This window comes from Rattus rattus, chromosome 2 (assembly GCF_011064425.1).
Source record: "Rattus rattus isolate New Zealand chromosome 2, Rrattus_CSIRO_v1, whole genome shotgun sequence".
Classification (NCBI taxonomy): domain Eukaryota; kingdom Metazoa; phylum Chordata; class Mammalia; order Rodentia; family Muridae; genus Rattus; species Rattus rattus.
Window position 1 is genome coordinate 176054509 of NC_046155.1, and position 24845 is coordinate 176079353.

At 35.5% G+C, this 24845-nt stretch overlaps 1 protein-coding gene across 3 annotated transcripts; it reads right to left on the reverse strand.

Moving 5' to 3' along the window:
• Positions 1-254: 254 nt before the first annotated feature.
• On the reverse strand, positions 255-24775 carry LOC116894533 (vomeronasal type-2 receptor 116-like). Of its 3 annotated transcripts, none has more exons than XM_032896236.1 (6): positions 24579-24775; positions 21162-21394; positions 18600-19414; positions 6421-6648; positions 3558-3681; positions 255-1159 (listed from the first exon to the last, which is right to left on the reverse strand). In XM_032896236.1, exons 1-6 carry the CDS (start codon positions 24773-24775, stop codon positions 255-257), a joined length of 2502 nt encoding a protein of 833 aa, XP_032752127.1. The 3 variants fall into 3 exon arrangements, with proteins under 3 accessions (XP_032752127.1, XP_032752128.1, XP_032752126.1); XM_032896237.1 differs by having other exon boundaries at positions 255-1009; positions 18600-19412; positions 21112-21394; XM_032896235.1 differs by having other exon boundaries at positions 18600-19412; positions 21112-21394.
• Positions 24776-24845: the final 70 nt, after the last annotated feature.

A 24845-nucleotide genomic window follows, 5' to 3' on the forward strand; every position in this document is an offset into this window, starting at 1 on the left:
TTCTCCATGAAAGCATAGTGTTGAATAAAATTTTAAAAATAATTAGAGAATCTTGGGTTTCTCAGAGGAAACGAAAAAGTTGAATAAGTGTAAGATTTTATGGATAATGTATACAAGATTGGTATATATGTAACTTCTAGAAAGCACTAGAAGAAACAGTGAGTGATTCTAAAATGGTATACATGAACTATAACCAAATATTTGGTAGGCATATGCCAACTTTATATTTGACAGAATTCCTGAAATATTTTTTTTCAGAAATATGATTTCTCCCTGAACTTTTGGATAGAATTTCTCTCAGGTCTCATTAATATGATGTAGATTTTGGGTGCAAAGATGCATCCAAGCATCCCTGCACTGGATGCCAAGATAGAGAAGATCTCAACAGCAACCATAACCCTGCCCTTGGTGCTATGGTAGACAGGGAGAAAGGTTACCCAGACACTGCAGAAAACTAGCATGCTGAAAGTCAAGAACTTGGCTTCGTTGAATGTGTCAGGCAGATTTTTGGCCAAAAAAGCCATAGTGAAGCTTCCAAGGGCCAAGCAGGTCAAGTATCCCAGGACAGAGTAGAATGCCACAATGGAGCCCTTGTTACACACAATGATGATGTGGCCATGCTCAGAATGTTCGTCAATATCAACAAAGGGAGGAGAAACTACTAGCCAAATTGCACACAGAATACATTGCAATAAGGAACAGATGGGAATAATGTAGTTGGGTGCACCTGATACCAGGAAGTTTCTTAATCTTCTTCCTGGGTCTGTGACCTTGAAAGCCAGAACCACAGTGATTGTTTTGGCCAGAACTGTGGAAACAGCCACAGTGAATACAATTCCAAATGTGATTTGTTGTAAGATACAGGTACCTCTGTTAGGATGGCCAATGAAGAAAAAGGAGCACAGAAAACAGAACATGAGTGACATGATTAGTATGTAGCTGAGGATTCTGTTATTGGCCTTCACAATAGGAGTGTCATGGTGCTTCACAAAGACCCAAAGTACCACAGCTGTGAAAGCAGACAAACAGAAGGCTATTAAGGCAAGGGCCATCCCCAAGGGGTCTTCATAGCTTAAAAAAATCACACGTTTCTGAATGCATTTGTTCTTTTCTTTGTTGGCATACTGGTATTCTGGACAATTCACACACTGTTCCAAATCTGATGTACAAAGAAAAGTTTAGTTAGTGCTACTTTAGAAACTTTATTGACAAGGTATTTCAAGTAAGGGTGTTGAAAAAGTATGGCATGCCTGCCTTTGATGCCGACAATGTGATTTCAAGGACATTGCTGCACAGCATTGCTTTCAAATCATAATGTTCATAAAGATGTATGGAAAAAATAATACAAAGAAATTTCTTTTTCTTTTTAACATTGTTGATTATATCATATTGAATGGTATCAGAAAGAAAAGATTTCAAAAAACATTTTTTATTCTATATTGATATCAAGTTGAATATTGAACTGAAAGAAGATACCTTCATAAACCACAATGTTGTTGGGTATATTTTATAAATATACAAAAGACTATATGCACTGTTTTCCGAGGAAAATGAATTCATTATGTATTTGTTCCCTGTGACATATTATGACTCTCACTTTACTGCAACAATACCTGTAGTAGGTACTTGAGAATTCACTATCTCAATGTCATTGACATTGAAATAACACTAAATTGAAAAGGTAAGCTGTGTGCATGTGTACATATTTATGTGTATATGTTCATATAAAAGGAAAAAATTGCATTATTGAATTCATGTGTTTCCTTACATAAGTCAAAAGAAGGTGGAGAATGAGAGGAGACATAATATTGATGTTTGAAAAGTAGAAAATATTAAAGAAATAAACCCTCAGATATATCTTCATCTGGCAAAAAGTAAACAAACGTTTGGGTTATTGTCCCTGAGATGCACTAACTTTAGCACTGAAGAAACATCAGAAAACAATACAAAACAAATCCTTTATAAATACTTGGTACTGAGAAGTACTTCACTTTGATCCCTTCTTCATTTGCAATGCTGAGCACTTTCATCCTTGCGTACTCTCCATTCCTATGTGTCTCAGTGTCTGTGAATGTACTCAAGGATAACATCACTATTGAGAAACAAAATCAGTAAAATAACAATGGACTCCTTGAACAAGTGTAGTAACCCAGATGGTTTTTCTTAAGCAATAGCATCCCAATCCTATGTTGTAATTCCCATCATGGCTACAACATTAAATGTGAGTGTATTTGAATTTAACTTTTACATCATTTCAGGGTATGTTGATGTGCTTCTTATCTAGAATTCTTATCTAGAACAATGCCTTTGTGTAGAGCTATTATTTGATAAGTTGCCTAAAAGTCTAAGAAGTTTGTTTAGCTTTAAAAATAGTATTTTATTCTAGCAGAGAACTTGTGTTCCGATCCCAGCACTGGTGTCTCATGAGCACATGGAAATGTAACTACAGAGTAGTATTTCCTCTTTTGTATACCTGTCTATGTATTTCCAATCCCTGTCACATAACAATTTATATGATGAAAGGTTTTATGGACTTTTGTTTAATTCATTGATATAAATATTAATTCCTTTGGCTTTTACATCTAAAACAATTTCAGTATACCTTTAGGAATTATTTTCAAGCATAGTGTAATGTTGGAATGCATGACTTTAAAAGACATCTTCTGAGTACATTGCTTGGTTCTACTTCATGTATATGGGAATTAAGATGGATTGTAAGCCTTAGCAACAAATAACTTAATTGTTGTACCATCTCACAGGCATGATATATCTTTAATAACTTTAATTCATTATATAAATTGAAAGGCAAAATAGTTAAATAGCTAATCATAAACTTTATGCATGTTGCCAACACTAAATAATAATTTTAATACTGGCTGTGGTTTGTAATATGCTGAATATGAGTCTCTTCATATTTCTAAATCATTGGTTACCACTTATCTCCTAATTTCTGTGTTCATATCGTATCTGGCTTTGAACATTACCCTCAGAATTTTACATACTTAGCAGTTTCTCATACATTTTCAAATAATTTTGTCTTCTATATTAATCTTACAGAGAGTATAGATTTTGTACCGAGCAGTCTCCTAATCTAGTCCAATAGGTTTTCTATTACATTTGGGAATTCATGGACTCCTATCTGTACATGGTGTGCATAAATATATACAAGATGGATATATTGATGAAATATTACCAATTGAAATTTTAAAAATTTTGTCTAAAATCTAATGTACATGTTGTTTTATGATAGATTAATTATTGGGAAAACCTTGTGGAGAATTCCCTTATATTGCTGTTTTATTTCCTAAAACATTTTTTGGGAAAATGTAATCTGCTATGAATTTTCAATGAGTCAAGATGTAGTTCAAGGCACAAGGTATATGTGTTTGTTTGTTTATTTTTGGCACAATTTTGTTAATTATTTTTATATCTACAACTAGTAAGTTAGAAAAGTGATATATTTTATATTTGCAGTTACCTTTTAGTTGACTTCATAATCTTAGGGGGCACAAGAGAAATAAATATTTGCAGGAATTTTTAGAGCAACAAACACTCACTTGTCTCATTAGAAATTTTATTTTCAGGGCACGGGCTGCAAACAAAACAGCAGGCTGCCATTCCCTCCTTCCAGATTTTTCTGAATCCAGGACTACAATCTGCACTGCACGCAGAGGATGGCATCTGAGGAAAAATGAGACACATACTAATAATGAGTTTAGCTATTTCTTTTATCTTTTATATTAGTATATTAAGATTCAATGAGCTTTTTTATGTACATACACCAACTCCTTTCCATTTCACTCTGTCCACTTTTAATGACCAGGTATGAATATTGTAAATACATTGAAGAAATGGTGGATAATTTCTCAATGTCTGTTTAGTCAGGAAAAAGAGCTTATGGTGAGCTCTGTGTAAAAACTAGATATTACAACTTGATGGGTTTTTTTTTAGTTGATTATTTTAAATTTTTCACTAAGTACTATGAATAAATAAAAGGACTTTAATTCGGATATTTTCTCAACCAAAACTAGCCTGCCCTCGTACGTTTCAAGCATTTTCTTAGTTGGTAATTGATATAAGGTTGCCCATCTCACTGTGGACAGTGTAGCTAGTAAATAGTGAGATCTATGCCTTAGTTCCACTTTCCAGGTATCCACACCTGTATTTCCTTGACTATAAGCCATACATAAAATCACCCCTTCCACTTCATGTTCCTTATGGTTAAATTTAATGAAAGCAACACGGAAGCAAGTTAGTATTTGAAGACATTTGAAAGAGGAACAGTACGTCTTTTAATCACTGATAACAAATATGATCTTGAATGAATTACCATTTTAGACCATGAGAAATTATATATGATAAACAGTGTAATATGCAGACACTGGTTTAATATTGTTGGAAATGATAAAGTGATCTGTAGTGTTAAATATGGAGTGTTTCATGAGGTTAAAATGCTCCACAGTGGCTACAAATACTGGAAAGGGCTGGGTAAAAATTAGATTGTTTAACATTAATTGAAGATTTTAAGAGTTCTCCCTATGTTTTTCATAGTGTTGAAATAGAGTTTTACCATGAAGTATCTATAGATTAATTTTCACAATAAAGATCAGAGTACATTTTCTCTTTTTTAACCCCATCATTTTCTCTAAATTTCTGTTAATATTTTAAAGACTACTTTGAGTTAGAGTACTAAAAAGGGTATACTTTTATGCTTCATGTTAATTTATTTTAGGGTAGTATCACACACGGCAGGTATAGGCTCACAATATAGGGCAGACTGGCAAGAAACAGTGATTTTCAGACAACTGCCTCTAAAGTCCCTGGATAAATACATGAATCAATAAAACTACCTTTCATTATTTCTGACTTTCATGGATAATAATTTTCTCTGCATGTATTGTCAAGATGTTTGTGAAAGAAAATGTCTTGTCAATATGTGTTCCTTCTGTTCTTTCACTTGTTTTATTCTTCAACTCTTAATTTTGTGCCAGGTTAACAGCCATTTCTGTATGTTACAGAAAATAATGTAATTCTATATTGTGTTCTTTATTACATTCAAAGAATATGCATATGTGGAACCATGCTTGCATCTCAGGATTAAATTCTCTCTGTCTTAGAGTACAATCTTTATGTTGTGTGTTATGTTCCTTTGATAGGTGTTTTAGTAGAGAATTATTCTCTACATATTAATCAAATATATTTTTATCTAATTTCCTTTTTTGCTCCTATTACACATTTTAAGGTTTTCAAATAATTTTATAAAGAAAAGTTCTCCTCTTTTATGTAAATGTGTTTTCACACCTTCTGACGTGGCCAAGGAATATATTAAAATAAGAAAGCCTCCTTGTCATTGATTACATTTAGAGAATATTACCAAAAATATTCAACTATAATCAAAATTTATTTGTTCTTTTGTCTGGTTGCTGTTATTGCTGCATTTGATGGGTTTTAATAGCTATTTATTTGTCTGTTGTACTACATGTTCCTGTCTACATGTTCCTTTGAAATTTTGATCATCTAATTTAAAAGTGTGAAGGGGTTCTTAAACTTTATTAAAAATTGATATTTCAGTGGATATGAATTTCTGTAATTGTATCCTTAGTGAACTTGGGATATGTCCTTGTATTATATGGGAAAACATTTTTGAGTATAATGGCAATGTTAGAATTATAAATATTACTGTTTAATAACTGTAACATTAGCCTCACTTGTATCAACATGTCTTCCAGAGGTTTAAGTTAAAGGAGGAGATTACTGTGTATTAACAACAATGATATGAAGAAAACATTGTTCATTTTAAAGAAAGAATATCAGAAAATGGTGAAGAACAGTTTTACATTCATTATTTTTCAGCTAATGGTTCCGATATGACAAAGGTGTGTGAGGAGCTGTCCGAGGAGCTGTCCTCACAGATGTGAGGAGCTGTCCTCACATACTCCATTACAAGATGGTACCAGCATCCGCAGAACACCTAAAAAAAAAGAATACGCAGCCCTGGTAGCTTCCCTACTCAAAGGGACACCGCATCGGCTTTGCGTCGTCATCTGCCATAATTGGCGTGACCAGTCAGAGAGTGACGTCCTAGGTGAGGATAGTTTCCTATATAAGGGACGGTTATTCCTCACTCGGCGTCTCCGCATTGTAAGCTTATGCTCTCCCTCTCAAGACGCATTAAAGCTTTTCTGCAGTAGGATCCTGTGTGTGCCGCGCCATTCCTGCTGGCGAGACGTAGCGCGGGACAAAGGTGTAATTTATGCATGTATGAAATCTTCAGAGAATTGGTAAAACAGGTTAAAAATGAAAAAAAGAAATATAAAACAGGAGCCTTCAAGTTGGTTCTGATGTGACAAAATATTTCATTTCTTTATGTTGAAGTGTTAATGAAGTGTAGTATAAAACAGTAAGTTAGTACACACCCACCTTTTTACTTCCTGTTGCCAACTCAATCATGTCTCCATATAAGTGAAAAGGTCTACCATTTGGAAAATATGGGCTGAACTTTCCTATCTTCACCTTAATCCCAAGGTGTTGTGAGAAGTTATGAATGTGAACAATGTCATAGTCTTCCTGCACTCGCTCTCTGTGTTTCATAATCACTCTGTCCCCAAGAGGATTAGTAAAGTGGGTCTTTCTGAGAAAGGAGTTTACCTAGAAGACAAGCGTTGCACAACAATGTACATACCACTCCTTCAAGTCATAAAATGCATTATAATTTCATAGTTATGAAATTATAATTAAAGAATGAAAGAGATTAATAGAACAAAAGCAATTGGAGAAATGAAATTAACAGGTTTTATGTGGAAGTCCTTTATCCCATTAGACTTGAGTTTGTACACAGCAATAAAAATAGATCAATTTCCATTCTTCTATATGCTGAAATCCAGTTGAACTAGGATCATTTCTTGAAAATGCTGCCTTTTCTACTGTATAGTTTTAGTTTCTTTGTCAACGATCAAGTGACCATAGGTGTGTGGGATTATTTCTGAGTAGTCAATTCCATTCCATTGATCTATCTGCCTGACTCTGTACTAATACCATACAGTTTTTATTATTATTTCTCTGTAATACAGCTGGATTTTAGGGATGGAGATTTTCCCAGAAGTTCTTTAATATTTGAGAATAGTTTTCACAATTCTAGTTTTTGTTGTTATTCCTAATGAATTTGTAAATTTCTCTTTCTAACTCTGAAAATTTGGCTTTGTATTTTCATGGGTATTTCATTGAATCTGTATATTGCTTTCAGAAACATGTCCATTTATACTTTATTAATCCTGCCAATCCATGAGCATAAGAGATCTTTCTACCATATGAGATCTTCTTCAATTTCTTTCAACAGAGATTTATATTTTTTTGCGTACAGATCTTCACTTCCTTGGTTATAGTTACACCAAGGTATTTCATATTAATTGTGACTATTGTAAAGGGTGCTTTTTCCCTAATTTTTCTCAACCTGTTTATTGTTTGAGGAGAGGAAGTCTACTGATTTTTTTTGTGTATGTTAATTTTGTATCCAGTCAATTTGCTGAAGTTGTTTATGAACTGTAGTAGTTTTCTGGTGGAAATTTGTGGTCACCTAAGTATACTATCATATCATTTGAAAATAGTGATATTTTGACTTCTTCCTTTTATTTTTTATCTCTTTAACCTCTTTTTGTTGCCTAATTGGTTTGGCTAGGACTTCAAATACTATATTGAATAGGTAGGGAGAGAGTTGGCCAAGTGGACCAATATCTTCCACATACAACTAGATACACTGAAACTAATAGAAAAGAATGTGGGGAAGAGCCTCAAACACCATGGGCACAGGGGAAATATTCCTTAACAGAACATCAGGATTTATGGTATAAGATCAATAATGAACAAATGGTACCTCATAAAATTTTAAAGATTCCATAGGGCAAAGGACACTGTCAACAGAACAAAACAGCAACCAACCAATTGAGGAACAATCTTTACCAATTCTACATACTATAGACGGTTAATATCCAATGTATACAAAGACTTCAAGAAGTAAGGCTCCAGTGAATCAAAAAAGAATCCTTTAAAAAATTGTGTTATAGAGCTAAACAAAGAATTCTCAACTGAGGAATATCGAATAGCCGAGAAGCACCTAAACATGTTCAACATCCTTAGTCATCAGGTAAATGCAAATCAAAACAACTCTGAGATTTCACCTCACAATGGTCAGAATGTCTAAGATCAAAGATTCAGGTTACAGCAGATACTGGCTAGGATGTGGAGAAGAGGAAACCTCCTTTATTGTTGATGGGATTGCCAGCTGGTTCAACCTTTCTGGAAATCACTCTGGTGGTTCCTCAGAAAATTGGACATAGTACCTGAGGCCCAAGTTATATCACTCCTGGGTATATACCTGAAAGGCGCTCCAACATATAGCAAGGATTCATGCTCCACTATGTTCAAAGTAGACTTATTTATAATAATCAGAACCTGAAAAAAAATCAGATGTTCTTCAACAGAGGAGTGGATTCAGAACATGTATTTGCACAATTGAATATTACTCAGCTATTGATAACAATCTCTTCATGAAATTCTGAATTCAATGTATGGAACTAGAAACATCATCCTGAATGAGGTATCCGAATCACAAAAGAGCATGCATGGTATGCACTTCCTGATAAGTGGCTATTTGCTCAAAAGCATGGAATAACCAAGATACAATTCTCAGACCACCTGAAGCTCAAGAAGAAGGAAGAACAAAGTGTGAATGCTTTTGACCTTCTAAAATGGGGGAACGACAATGCTCACAGGAGGAAATATTGTGACAAATTGTGTAGCAGAGTCTGAAAGAAAGTTCATGAAGAGACTGCCACACTTGGGGGATCCATCCCATATACAGAAAGTATTGTGGATTCTGGAAGTACTTTCTGACAGCAGCCTGATATAGTTGAGAGGCTCTGCAAGAAACTGACATAGACAGAGATGCATGCTTGTGGCCAATCATTGAATTGAGAATAGGGTACCCAATGGAGGAGTTAGGAAAGGAGGAGAAATGACTGAAGGAACTGAAGGGGTTTGCAACTCCATACAAAGAACAACATCAAGAGACCAGAAACCCCAGAACTCCCTGGATCCCAGGGATTAAACCACCATCCCAAGAGTACACATGAATGGACCATTGGCTCTACCTGCAAATGCAACAAGGGATGGCTTTGTCAGGCATCAATTGGTGGAGAAGCCCTTGTTCCTGTAAAGTCTTGGAGAACCAGTGTAAAGGAATGTCAATTCGGAGAGCTAGGAGTTCATGGGTGGTTGCGTAAGACAGCACCCTTATAGAAGCAGGCGGAGGGTGGGTAGGATAGCGTTTTGGGGGAGAGAAAACTTGGAATGGGAATAACATTTAAAATGTAAATTACAAATATCCAATAAAAGAAAAAATAAAACATTCTAAAATGAAATTTCATAATATTCCAAGAATTTCAGTTCACTAGACTACCAAACACAAATGTACAAAAATACAGAACCAAACAGAGATATGCAACACCCACATTCATACACATACAAACACATTAAACCATAAAGAGGCTCACATCTTTTCTGAACAATATATATAATAGAGCTATACACATATTTACACATAAATATACATATATGTTGACACACAGATGTAACCATTCAGGTACAAAAATGATATACATATGCACAGATATGAAATTATACAAAATACACACTCTGGCACACATATAAACACACACACATACACACACAGGCATGCACACAAAAACACACAAATGTACACAGACATACAAAAATACACAGGGAGAGTTATAAAATATAACCACCAGGCCTGAGTGATATTGACACCCAGAAAAATTTATACTCATACATAATGTATAAAAGGCAGATAATGGCCAAAAATGAATAAAGAAATAGGCAGAAATATAACCTGTAAATCAGATAGAAGCACTCATAAAATACATACAGTGGTACACAATGACAAAGAATCACACACACACACACACACACACACACACACAGAGAGAGAGAGAGAAAGAGAGAGAGAAACACATTTATAGAAAGAAATTCATACAAAGAAAAATTGTTGCTCATATCCACAGTAATACAGATACATAAACATGCATGCCCAAAGCAAAACTGATATAAAACAGATACACAGAAAGTATAAAAATTATACATATACACAGTGAGAAAGATACATTCACACCTATAAACATATTTTTATAGATGGAACTACACAGTGAGAAAGATACATTCACACATATAAGCATATTTTTATACATGGAACTGACTACCAACATTATTTCTTGTTTAATTACTCTTAGAAATCATGTAAGTTACCCAGAGGAAGCACTGTGTGCATAATCACTGGAGGACCCTAATGAAAACCACTCCTTAATGATTTCCAAACAATTGTTTTATATATATATATATATATATATATATATATATATATATATATATATATATGACCTCATCTCATCCTAGAGAAAATTCATGAAGAAGGACTGTTTCTAGTGAAGGGATATGATGATGGATAGTCAGGTGCTCCCTATGAAACTATCAGTTATAATTGATACACCATACCTTATTCCCAAATTAAAGGGCAAGAAAAATATCTTCAACAGAATTATAGAGGAATACATTCCTAACCTAATAAAAGAGATGTCTAAGGAACATAGAAAAAACATATTGAACTCAAAATAAATTGGACCAGAAATAAAATTTTCTTCTGTCACGTAATAGATAAAACACCAAATCCACAAAACAAAGACAGATTATTAAAAGCAGTAAGGAAAACTGTTCTAGTAACATATAAATGTAGACCTATCAGAATTATATTAGACTTCTTGACAGAAAGATGAATGCTAGAAGACCCTGGGCAGGTGCCATACAGATACTAAGAGAACAGAAATGCCACTCAGGATACTGTACCCAGCAAAAATCTCAATTGACAAAGATGGAGATACCACAATATTTCATAACAAAACCAAATTTATAGAATATCTTTCTGCAAATCCAGGCTTACAAAGAAAATACATGAAAACTCCAACACAAGTAAGGGAACTACAATCTACAAAAAGCATGAAAGTACTCTTCTTTCGACAAGCCCAAAAGAAGATAGCCACACAAACATAATTCCACTCCTAAAAACAAAATAACAGGAAACAACAATCATTGTTTCTTAATATCTCTTATCATTAATGTTCTCAATTCCCAAATAAAGAGATATAGACAAACAGAGTGGATATATAAATAGGATTCAGCATTTTGCTGAGTAGAGGAAACACACCTCAGTGACAAAGACAGCCAGTACCTCAGAATGAAAGGTTAGAAAAAACTTTACAAGCAAATGGTCACAGGAAACAAGCTGGAGTAAGCATCTAATATTGAATGCAATCAACTTTCAACCAAAAGATATCAAAAAAGTTAAGAAAAGCCATATCGTATGCATCAAGGGAAAAATCTACGAAGATGAATCTTCAATTCTGAACATCTATGCTCCAAATACAGTGGAACCCACTATCATAAAATAAATTTACTAAATCTAAATCATTCAGTGTGTCACACAAAATAATAGGTTGGGACTTTAACACCTCATTCTCATCAATGGACAGATCATGGAAAAAGAAACTAAGAAGAAACAGGTTGAAACTAAAAGAAGCTATGAACCTCCACAGCTCACTGCTCCCAAAACCCTTGGCAGAGGGAGCTCACTGCCTGGACAGGTGGGGACTCCTGGGACTGAAGAGCGGGAGAGACCACCAATACTGCCCACCCCTGCCCACATCCCTAAACCTTCAGAGGGGCAGACACACTTGGGAAACCAGAAGAGACTACAGTGTGCCCACATTTCTGACTCCAGAGGAAAACACTGAACACCATCTGGGACTCCGGGAAAAGGCAGCAAAGGCCCTCCTGGTTGCTGCTCTCATGGAGAGCTCAAAAGCAGACTCCACGAGCAACTTGAGCCATGGGACCACAGGTAAGACCAACTTTTCTGCTCCAAGCAAACTGCCTTGTGGACTCAGGACACACAGAGGCAAAATTCCTCTGAGACCAGACTCTTCTGCTTTTTAGCTGGAGACCCAACTTCAGTGATCCCTGTCCACAGCAACACTGCTCCCAAAATCTTGGGAGAGACAGCTCACCACCGTGGAGAGGTGGGCACTCCTGAGACTGTAGAGTGAGAGAGACCACCAATACTGTCTACCCCTGCACACATCCCTGGCCCAAAAGGAAACTGTATAGGGCCTCTGGGAACCAGAAGATGGGGGCGCTCAAGTGGCAGGTCCCCTGTGCTCCAGACACTGCCCCAACCTGAAGGGACCCAGTAAACATTTCTCTGCACCTAAATCCCATTGGAGGGAGAGATAAACCTTCAGAGGGGGCAGACACGCCTGGGAAACCAGAAGAGACTACACTCTGCCCACATTTCTGACTCCAGAGGAAAACACCTAATGCCATCTGGGACAAGGTGCACAGGGGCTCAGGGAAAAGGCAGCGCAGGCCCTCCTGGTTGCTGCTCTCATGGCGAACTCAAAAGCAGCCCCCCACAAGGAACTTCAGATGTGGGACCAGAGGTAAGACCAACTTTTCCGCTCCCAGGGACCTGCCTGGTGGATCCAGAACACAGGCCCACAGGAACAGCTGAAGACCAGTAGACAGGAAAGACTACATGCCCGAAAGCAGAACATTCTGTTCCCATAACTGCCTGAAAGAAAACAGGAAAACAGGTCTACAGCAATCCTGACACACAGGCCTATAAGATGGTCTAGCAACTGTAGGAAATATCCGAATAAGGACTGAGACAACCTGATGGTGAGAAGCAAGCACAGGAACCGAAGCAACAGAAACCAAGACTACATGTCATTATCAGAGCCCAATTCTCCCACCAAAGCAAACACTGAATATTAAAACAGGCCAGAAAAACAAGATCCAGATTTATAATCACATTTGATCATGATGCAGGAGGACTTCAAGAAAGACATGAAGAACTCCCTTAAAGAAACGCAGGAAAACATAAATAAACAAGTAGAAGCCTATAGAGAGGAATCACAAAAATCTCTGAAAGAATTCCAGGAAAACACAATAAAACAGGTGAAGGAATTAAAAATGGAAATAGAAGCAATAAAGAAAGCACAAAGGGAAACAACCCTGTATATAGAAAACCAAAGGAAGGGACAAGGAGCCGTAGATACGAGCATTATCATCAGAATACAAGAGATGGAAGAGAGAATGTCAGCAGCAGAAGATTCCATAGAAATCATCAACACAACTGTCAAAGATAATGTAAAACGGAAAAAGCTACTGGTCCAAAACATACAGGAAATCCAGGACTCAATGAGAAGGTCAAACATAAGGATTATAGGTATAGAAGAGAGTGAAGACTCTCAGCTCAAAGGACCAGTAAATATCTTCAACAAAATTATAGAAAAAACTATGCGAACCTAAAAAAAAAAACGATGCCCATAAACATACAAGAAGCCTACAGAACAACAAATAGATTGAACCAGAAAAGAAAATCCTCCCGTCACATAATAGTGAAAACACCAAGTGCACAAAACAAAGAAAGAATATTAAAAGAAGAAAGGGATGAAGATCAAGTAACATATAAAGGCAGACCTATCAGAATCACAACAGACTTCTCACCAGAAACTATGAAAGCCAGAAGATCCTGGACAGATGTCATACAGACCCTAAGAGAACACAAATGCCAGCCCAGGTTACTGTATTCAGCAAAACTCTCAACATAGATGGAGAGAACAAGGTATTCAATGAAAAAAACAAATTTACACAATCTCTTTCTACAAATCCAGACCTACAAAGAATAATAAAGGAGGCAAGCTATGCCCTAGAAAAAGCAAGAAACTAATCATCTTGGCAACAAAACAAAGAGAAGTAAAGCACACAAACATAATCTCACATCTAAATATGAATATAACAGAAAGCAATATTCACTGTTCCTTAATATCTCTCAACAACAATGGTCTCAACTCCCCTATAAAAAGACATAGATTAACAAACTGGATACACAATGAAGACCCTGCATTCTGCTGCCTACAGTAAACACACCTCAGAGACAAAGACATTACCTCAGAGTGAAAAGCTGGAAAAGAAAATTCCAAGCAAATGGTCTGAAGAAGCAAGCTGGAGTAGCCATTGTAATATTGAATAAAATCGATTTTCAACTGTACTCATCCAAAAAGATAAGGAAATACACTTCATATTCATCAAAGGAAAAATCCTCCAAGATGAACTCTCAATCCTAAATATCTATGTTCCAAATACAATGGCACCTACATACATAAAAGAAACCTTACTAAAGCTCAAAACACACATTTCACCTCACACAGTAATAGTAGGAGATTTCAACACACCATCTCATCAATGGACAGATCATGGAAACAGAAATTAAACAGAGACGTAGACAGAATAAGAAGAGGTCATGAACCAAATGGACTTATCAAATATTTATAGAACATTCTATCCTAAAACAAAAGGATATACCATCTTCTCACTGCCTGATGGTACTTTCTACAAAATTGGCCATATAATTGGTCATAAAACAGGCCTCAACAGATACAGAAAGATGGAAATAATCCCATGCACCCTATCAGACCACCACAGGCTAAAGCTGTTCTTTGATAACAATAAGGGAAGAAGGCCCACATATACATGGAAGTTGAACAATGCTCTACTCAATGATAACCTGGTCAAGGAAGAAATAAAGAAAGAAATTAAAGACTTCTTAGAATTTAATGAAAATGAAAGCACAACATACCCAAACTTATGGGACACAAGGAAAGTTGTGCTAAGAGGAAAACTCACAGCTCTGAATGCCTGTAGAAAGAAACAGGAGAGAGCATATTCCAGCAGCTTGACAGCACACCTAAAAGTTCTAGAACAAAAAGAAGCAAATACACCCAGGAGGAGGAGAAGGCAGGAAATAATCAAACTCAGAGCTGAAATAAACCAAGTAGAAACAAAAGGACCATAGAAACAATCAACAGAATCAAAAGGTGGTTCTTTGAGAAAATCAACAAGATAGATAAACCCTTAGCCAGACTAACAAGAGGACACAGAGAGTGTATCCAAATTAAGAAAATCAGAAATAAAAAGCGAGACATAACTACAGATTCAGAGGAAATTAAAAAAACCATCACATCCTACTACAAAAGCCTATATTCAACAAAACTTGAAAACATAAAGGAAATGGACAATTTCCTGGATAGACACCAGGTACCGAAGTTAAATCGGGAACAGATGAACCATTTAAACAACCCCATAACTCCTAACGAAATAGAAGCAATCATTAAAGGTCTCCCAACCAAAAAGAGCCCAGGTCCAGATGGGTTCAGTGCAGATTTCTATCAGACATTCATAGAAGAACTCATACCAATATTATCCAAACTATTCCACAAAATTGAAACAGATGGAGTACTACCGAATTCCTTCTATGAAGCCACAATTACTCTTATACGTTAACCACACAAAGACCTAACAAAGAAAGAGAACTTTAGGCCAATTTCTCTTATGAATATCCATGCAAAAATACTCGATAAAATTCTGGCAAACTGAATCCAAGAGCACATCAAAACAATCATCCACCATGATCAAGTAGGCTTCATCCCGGGCATGCAGGGATGGTTTAATATATGGAAAGCCATCAATGTAATCCATTATATAAACAAACTGAAAGAACAAAAGCACATGATCATTTCATTTGATGCTAAGTAAGCATTTGACAAAAATTCAACACCCCTTCATGATTAAAGTCCTGGAAATAATAAGAATTCAAGGTCCATACCTAAACATAGTAAAAGCCATATACAGCAACCACTAGCTAACATTAAACTAAATGGAGAGAAACTTGAAGCAATCCCACTAAAATCAGGGACTAGACAAGGCTTCCCACTCTCTCCCTACTTATTCAATATAGTTCTTGAAGTTGTACCCAGAGCAATCAGACAATAAAAGGAGATCACATGGATACAGATTGGAAAAGAAAAACTCAAAATATCACTATTTGCAGATGATGTGATAGTATATTTAAGTGATCCCAAAAGTTCCACGAGAGAACTACTACTCCTGATAAACACCTTCAGCAAAGTGGCTGGGTATAAAATTAACTCAAATAAATCAGTAGCCTTCCTCTACACAAAAGAGAAACAAGCCGAGAAAGAAATTAGGGAAATGGCACCCTTCATAATACTCCAAAATAATATAAAATACCTCGGAGTGACTTTAACCAAGCAAACAAAAGATCTGTATGATAAGCACTTCAAGCCTCTGAAAAAAGAAATTTTTGAAGACCTCAGAAGATGGAAAGATCTCCCATGCTCTTGGACTGGCAGGATTAATATAGTAAAAATGGCCATTTTACCAAAAGCGCTATACAGATTCAATGTAAACCCCATCAAAATACCAATCCAAATCCTAAGACAGTTAGACAGAAAAATTTGCAAATCATCTGGAAAAACAAATAATCCAGGATAGCTAAAATTATCCTCAACAATAAAAGGACTTGCAGGGGAATCATTATCCCTGAACTCCAGCAGTGTTACAGAGCAATAGTGATAAAAACTGCGTGGTATTGGTACAGAGACAGACCAATAGAACAGTAAAATTGAATTGAAGACTCAGAAATGAAGCCACACACCTATGGTCACTTGATTTTTGACAAAGGAGCCAAAACCATCCAAAGGAAAATAGATAGCATTTTCAGCAAATGGTGCTGGTTCAACTGGAGGTCAACACATAGAAGAATGCAGATCAGTCCATGCTTATCTCCCTGAAAAAAGTTGAAGTCCAAGTCAATTAAGGAACTCCACATCAAAGCAGATACACTCAAACTAATAGAAGAAAAAGTGGAGAAGAATCTCAAACACATGAGCACTGGAATAAATTTCCTGAACAAAACACCAATGGCTTATGCTCTAAGATCAAGAATCGCAAAATGGGATCTCATAAAACTTCAAAGCTTCTATAAGGAAAAGAACACTGTTGTTAGGACAAAATGGCAATCAACAGACTGGAAAAAGATCTTTACCAATCCTACAACTGATAGAGCATTTATATCCAAAATATACAAAGAACTCAAGAAGTTAGACAACAGAAAGACAAATAGCCTTATTAATGAATGGGGTTCAGAGCTAAACAAAGAATTCACAGCTGAGGAATGCCGAATGGATGAGAAACAACTAAAGAAATGCTCAACATCTTTTAGCCATGAGGGAAATGCAAATCAAAACAACTGCAAGTGATTTCACCTCACACCAGTGAGAATGGCTAAGATCAAAAATTCAGGTGACAACAAATGCTGGCAAGGATGTGGAGAAAGAAACACTCCTCCATTGTTGGTGGGATTGCAGACTGGTAGAACCATTCTGAAATCAGTCTGGAAGTTCCTCAGAAAATTGGACATTGAACTACCTGAGGCCCCAGCTATACCTCTCTTGGGCATATACTCAAAAAGAGCCCCAACAGATAACAAAGATACATGCTCCACTATGTGGATACAGAAAATATGGTATATCTACACAATGGAATATTACTAAGCTATCAAAAACAATGACTTTATGAAATTCATAGGCAAATGGATGGAACTGGAAAATATCATCCTGAGTGAGGTAACCCAATCACAGAAAAACACACATGGTATGCTCCCATTGATAAGTGAATATTAGCCCAAATGCTAGAATTACCCTAGATACACAGAACACATGAAACTCAAGAAGGATGATCAAAATGCGAATGCTCCACTCCTTTAAAAGGAGAACAAGAATACCTTTAGCAGGGAATATGGAGGCAAAGTTTAGAACATAGGCAGAAGGAACACCCATTCAGAACCTGCCCTACACGTGGCCAATACATATACAGCCACCAAACTAGATAACATGGATGCAGCAAAGAAGTGGAGGCCGATAGGAATCTGATGTAGATCTCTCCTGAGAGACACAGCCAGAATACAGCAAATACATATGCGAATGCCCTCATGAAACCACTGAATTGAGAACGGCACCCCCGTGGAAGGAATCTTAGAATGGACTAAAAGAGCTTGAAGAGGTTTGATACCGCATATGAACAACAATGCCAACCAACCAGAGTTTCCTGGAACTAAGCCACTACCAAATATTATACATGGACCTACCCTGGGCTCCAACCTCCTAGGTAGCAATGAATAGCCTATTAATAGCACCAGTGGAAGGGAAAGCCCTTGGTCCTGCCAAGACTGAATCCCCACTGAATGTGTTGTTGGGGGGAGGGCGGTAATGGGGGGAGGATGGGAGGGGAACACGGATTGAGAAGGGGAGGGAAAGGTGTTAAGGGGATGTTGGCCCAGAATCCGGGAAAGGGAATAACAATCGCCATGTAAATAAGAAATACCCAAGTTAATAAAGATGAAAAAAAAATCATCAGATCCTTCTCAAAAAATCAAGTAATTCTGTATGGGATGGAAAATGTTGAGCAATAACAGGATGCTGTGAGTGAGTAGGGGTGAATGGGATCATCTTCATAGAAACAGAGGGAAGGGTGTTGGAAGTGAAGGAAAGAGGATAATATTTGAAATGTAAAGACAGAAAATATCCAATAAAAATAGAAAAATAAAGAAACTCTACCTTCAAGCAATGAGTACCTGCTCCTTTCCCATTTCTTATTTCCTGTTTATCAATCTCTTCCAGATTATTTTCATGGAGGGCATGGGCCATGGCATACACAGCATTGTATATGCTATGACTATTATCATTAAAGGCCATGTGAAATTTTTGTTCTTTTAGCAATTCCAATGAGGCATTGGAGGTAAAGTTCCTTAATATTTTACAGTTAGATCCTGAGGTTTCATAGCTAAAGTACTTCCACTCTGGTATTAATAGATTTAAATCTCTGCTTCTGAGATGGTCCCACGTTTCTACAAATTTTTTAAATTCAGAACTCTCACCATGGTGGTGTAGAAATGTCAGAGTCCCATAGAATGTTCCATGATTTAAGTCTCTCTTACTTGTTGGGAAATCCAACTCTGATTTGGTGACCCATATCCTCTGTATAACCGGGGATTCCCACATTCTGAAGCTCAATTCAATAATACTGTCTGTTTCCCCATAAATGATAATAACATTTGTGGATGACATCACAATTTGGTTGTAGTACATTTCTGTTTTGCCATAGAATGAAATATCATCGATTGCCATCATGCTCACAAAGGCAAAGCAAATTTCCTTGTTTTGGGCCTCTTTTTTCAACTCTGAGAGAAATTGATTGCCATCATCATTATCTGAGATGATAAGGCCAATCCAGTTCCAGTTGAAGTAAAGTATGAAGGAAACCATTGCTAGTGCTAGTGATGTGTCCTTTGGGGTCATTTGGTAGAGATAGGGAAATTGTTCATTATCACTGAAGATGGAATGGAAAGGTCCGTAGGAAATCTGAAGGAACTACAATAGAGAGAGCAGCATGAGTTGTAATGCACTTAAAAACTTGTAATCATATTTACCTACAAACAGTTGATTACTTATGACATTTCCTCTCATCACTGAGTCAAATAAGCAAATGTGGAAGCCTGGTACATCCACTGCTAATGGGAACAGCAAGCATAGCTGTTTGAGAAAGATATAACAAAACATATTTACATGTTATAATAACTTCCTTTCTGTCATTCAGTTTTGGTCCTGATATCAGTGTATTCAAAGTTTGGAGAGATTTTAATATATTTACAACTTGGAGATATTTGGCTAATATTTTTTTCAAAAAGGCATTTATGCATTAATCCAGAAATACTTCCTCTATTATTTAACAGAGAAGTTTGATGCATAACTGCTTTAGCTTTTAGGAACACATTTTCTTATCTTGCCCTACTTGTAGTTATTCCTTGTACACTAAAGGATGCAACTCACATAAAGAATCTATAGATCTCCTTTTCAGGATAAGGCTCCAAAAATACTCTGTGAAATCTGCCTCTCTCCTCCTCAGGAAACAGATAATCAAAATAAAGTAAATTTAAGAGTGTAAACTCAAATTGGCTGCATAAAGATGTTCGAGGCAGCATCCAACTATAAAAACTCATCCAACTATATACCTAAGCAATGTTGCTGCAAAATATATCAGACTAATAAGTTGTATTTTTAAGGCAATTATACAGAAACAAAGTTAGACTAAATGGTGTTATCTCTAACAAACAAAATATCTTATAATGATGAAAAAATAATTGTGTGGAAATATATGAAAAAATGAGGTATCAGAACATCATAAACCTTCTTTCTTAGAATAGTTCACTCATGAAGGTCCACTATTGTATCTTATAAGGATGAAACAAATGAAAACACAAGGTAAGACATAGCAATAAATTCCATAAAGATATGACTTAATCGTTATATTATTAAAGAAAATGATTTATACTAACTATAGCAGTATGCTGATTAAAATTTTGACAGAGGTTCTAATGATAATGGGCACTCTGACAATTAATGGTTGTCCAAACACTTGTTTTTAGTAAAGTGGCTAATGTCACAGACTGGATTGGAGGTTATCATCCTGTCTAGTGATACTGAAATGTCTTGAACTGCAAAGCTAAACATTTTTTGTCATCATGCCTCTGTAAAAAGATACTTGAGATAATTAAAAGTTGGGTTATAGAATAAATGTTTGTAAAATAAAATTCTGTTCATTCACAGTTTATCACTGATAACTAAACATATAAAACCACCATTGTGGTAAGTAATAAGTGTGTTATTTGAAATTTTAACAATGATAATCTAAACTTAGATGATGAAGATGAAGATAACACATATCTTTGGACGTAAATAATATTTTCTAGGTTTTAGAACAACATGATTCAATCTCTGCTTAATGATATTTGTATAAATAAAGAAAAACTCTGCTGCAAGTTTCTTTCTGCCACCATGCCAGACTCAATTCTTCACGGTCTCCACTATTCTTCCTTTCTGGAATCTGTAGAATTCTGGAGGTAATGCCTAGCAGAAGGCCTATCTTGTTTCTGATTAGTAACTAATGTGGAAATACATAGATTGTATTGTATTAAACATAAGCCCAATCTCATCCATTAATTTTCTTAATACCTATCAAAGTATGCCAAAGAGAAATGATGTGAATAATTCCTTGTCTATGATAACTCACACGTGGAAATAAGAAGGTGTCCAAGTCTCTAAAAAGTATTATGGACGATATCCAATTTAGTCCTATAAGCAGAAATGAACACATAGTCTCTTCACTGCAGACATAATTAGGTAAAGGCCTAAAAAATTTTTCTTTAGCTATATGGAGTGCAGTTTTTCCATCACAATAGCTTAAAGTATGTTTTATAATCAAAGACATATTTGGTAAAATATCAGGATTCCTGTTAATTTCTTCCATTGTAAAGGCTAATGCCAAGGCATATTTGTTGGTGTTAGTTGTTTTTCTGTAAAAGAGGACAGAATTTATTATCAACAGATGTTTATACAAGTTCAATTGTAATCAATAGAAGCACTATTCTGTACTGGAAGTTTCAGCTTTTGACCTCTGAAGATGGAAACAGCTGGCTTGTTCTGAGTGTGGGATGACATGATAACCTATAAAATATAAATATTTTAAAAGTTTATGTCAGTATGTCTCCCATAATAAGATATGGTATTTACGCCACTTACAGAAAATTTCCATCTCTGGTTTTGAGTGCCTACTCAGAAAGTAAAGAGAAAAAAAAAAGATATGGATAAAACAGTAATTCAGATCATGAATTCATTTTGAAATTATTAAGCATTATAAAAATTATGTGTGTTATGAGAGCTATTGAGTTTATGATATTTTCTTGTGAAATTACCTGAATTTGTTAGGAGCTGAGAACATGATTTATTTCTCAGTGCATAATAGTCTTTTTGCCGCAAAACTTTTTCCTATACTTATAATCATTTATAATTATTGTCCAATATTCTTAACATGTCCCACCATATCTACCCTCATCTTGTTAATTTTTTCGTTCTATCTTTCGGTGAAAGTAAATGTTTTCTAAATATATAAATTCAAATATCAAACATGTATTTGGCAAATCATACATGTCTATGCATATATTTGTATATGTTTGAGCAAGAATTACTTTGGTCATAAGAGGGCAATATATCTGAGTGTTTTATTTTTACTCTTTTTACAGGTGTTTTTATCTTTGATCATAAATTCTTATTCTATTACCCACATGAAACTTTATCCCACTACAATTAATTTTATTTATTTTTTCTTTCATTGGTTATTTTTTTCATTAATATTTCAAATGTTATTTTCTCTCCCGGTCTCCTGAACATAATCCCTATATCCCATCCCACTCCCCTTCTTCTATAATGGTGTTCCCCTTGCCATCCACCCCTTTAACTGGCCCTTTACATTCCCTTCACTATTCAGTGCAGCCTTAGCAGGATCAAGGGCTTCTCCTTTCATTGGTACCCAACAAGGCCATTCTCTGATAGCTATGCAGCTGGAGTCGGGGATCAGTCCTTGTATAGTTTTTGAGTAGTGGTTTAGTCCCTGGGAGCTTTGGTTGGTTGGCATTGTTGCTCTTATAAGGTTACAAGACCATTCAGCACTTTCGATCCTTTCTCTAATCCTCTAACTGGGATCCTGTTCTCAGTTCAAAGGTTTGCTCCTACGATTCAGCTCTGTATATGGCATGTTCTGCTTGTGCCTCTCAGGAGACAGCTATATGAGTCTCCTGTCAGCATATACTTCTTAGCTTTATCAGTTTTATCTGAGTGTTTTATAAGATACTTTTCTGCAGTCTATACTCACTTCAAATGTGCCAGTACACACATGTGCCAGGTACTTAGTGCAGAAATTAAGGGCTTGCCCCAACATCCAAGTATCATTAACCTACTTTCTATTAACAAAGGATTGTGACATATTCGCTCTGGGTATTTCTCATCTTTATAATTTAATTTCTACTAAATATCTTTGGCAACTTTTCCAGTTAAAATAAAATAATGCTAGCATCCTACTGAGAACTAGGAAAATAAGTAAATTGCACTGATATTTGTATTTGCAAGTATTATATGTTTATAGTATAGAAGAAATTTTGACGTAATATGTTCATTTTTTTAATGAAAGTGACCAGAAGATAGTGGGAATGGAATAATACCATACTTTGTTTATGTTTATGTAAAGATTAATATTTCCCGTGTCATCCTTGCCATTTAATACAATCTGATCAATAAAAAATAAACAAATGCCTATATGTTTAATGATTAAATTAGAGGAAAATTAAATAAGGTTTTCACCAAAAATTGTATCCCTGTGGTGTTTTCATTCTATACTCTATAAAACTGTTGATTTTATGATATTCTCTATTACCACATGCAAAATTGTCAATTAGAAATGTTACTAATATACAAAAGCATTTTAAGAACAAAACTTGTAGAGTGTTCAAACTACTTTCTTCAGTGAAACTTTAGGAAACATCGTTACTTAAACTGTCTGTGTAGCCCAGCAGTCTAGAGCGCTGTGTTTTAAAACAACTATCAGATACACACTAAAATAGGTATTGATGTCACATTAGTAATATTTGTAAATATATTTTCTAAGATTACTGCAAAAAGTCTCATAAGATATAAATATCATAAAGGGGTAAAAGATATACCAACTTAGACATGCAAAGAGTAAACATGTTTCTAAACAATGACAAAAATCTAATGGAAAATTCCTATATCTCTTTTCTCAAATGTTATGACTCTCCAACACTACAATTGTAACCTATGCCAGTGACAAGGGGCACCACTGTTATTGATAGCCTCACTATTCCAGGAATGTAAACATATCATTTAATTTCATATGTTTCAAATATATTTTATTCTAAAAAGAGTGCCAAACTGAAATTTATAAAAGACAAAAGCCAGTGATTGTATAAGAACAATGTGAAGCACACAACCACGGGTCTTTTCGGATTTTATCTTTTAAAACAGTTGGATGTCTTGCCCTCTAATGACCTAAATATTCCTTTCTCATTACATACAACCATATACATACAGGCATTCATATGAATTATGAAATTCTGAGTGTAAACATCTTCTCTTTCCAAACTTGATGAAGCATTATAAGGCAAGACGTGACCACAGGCAATGAATTTGGGGGAGTAAGTTTGCACATATGTAAATATCTTGATAACTATATGCACCGTAAATATTACTGGAACCAGCATATGCTAGAGAAGCAAAACACTGAAGTACAGATTATCAGCAGAATTTATGACCACATATTTTCAAGCACTTGGGATAAAACTTAATGAAATATTATGGGATCAAACTCAATAAGTCATCACTGTCTAGTGTGCAACATAAACTGTTATTAGGAGTGCTTTATGTGAAAGATCCATGTAGATATTCCTTTCTTTCTCAGCTTCCAGGCTTTAAGTCAGAAGTCACCTGGAAGAAAAATAAAACCTTCACTGGATTAATTAAAAGGAGAAAATAGGATTGAATCTGTAAAATAATTAAGCTTGTTTAGTGGTGTTCAGACTTAACAACATGACAGAAGACTCAAGAATTTACCTAATCGTCATACTCAGAATACTCAAGAAATATGAAAGATGTCATGGAAATTTACATGGAAAATACAAATTCACTTACAGGACATTAAGAGTTTCATTGTAATAATCTTTCTCCATAGGCAACTGAACTGCTCCAAGGATGAAGGCACAACTTATATCCAAGTCTTTTTTCTTGACTTCGTTCAAATTTCTTCTCCAAAAGCACCAGGAATCAATGAAATTTGCCATGAGAAGTGGAAAGTTGAGGAGGAAAAATACTACCATCAAAATGAACATATTTTTCCTGCCTTAACCCTGTGCAGTATGGATTGTGAAATGCCTTGCACATGAGCACATCAAATTTCTA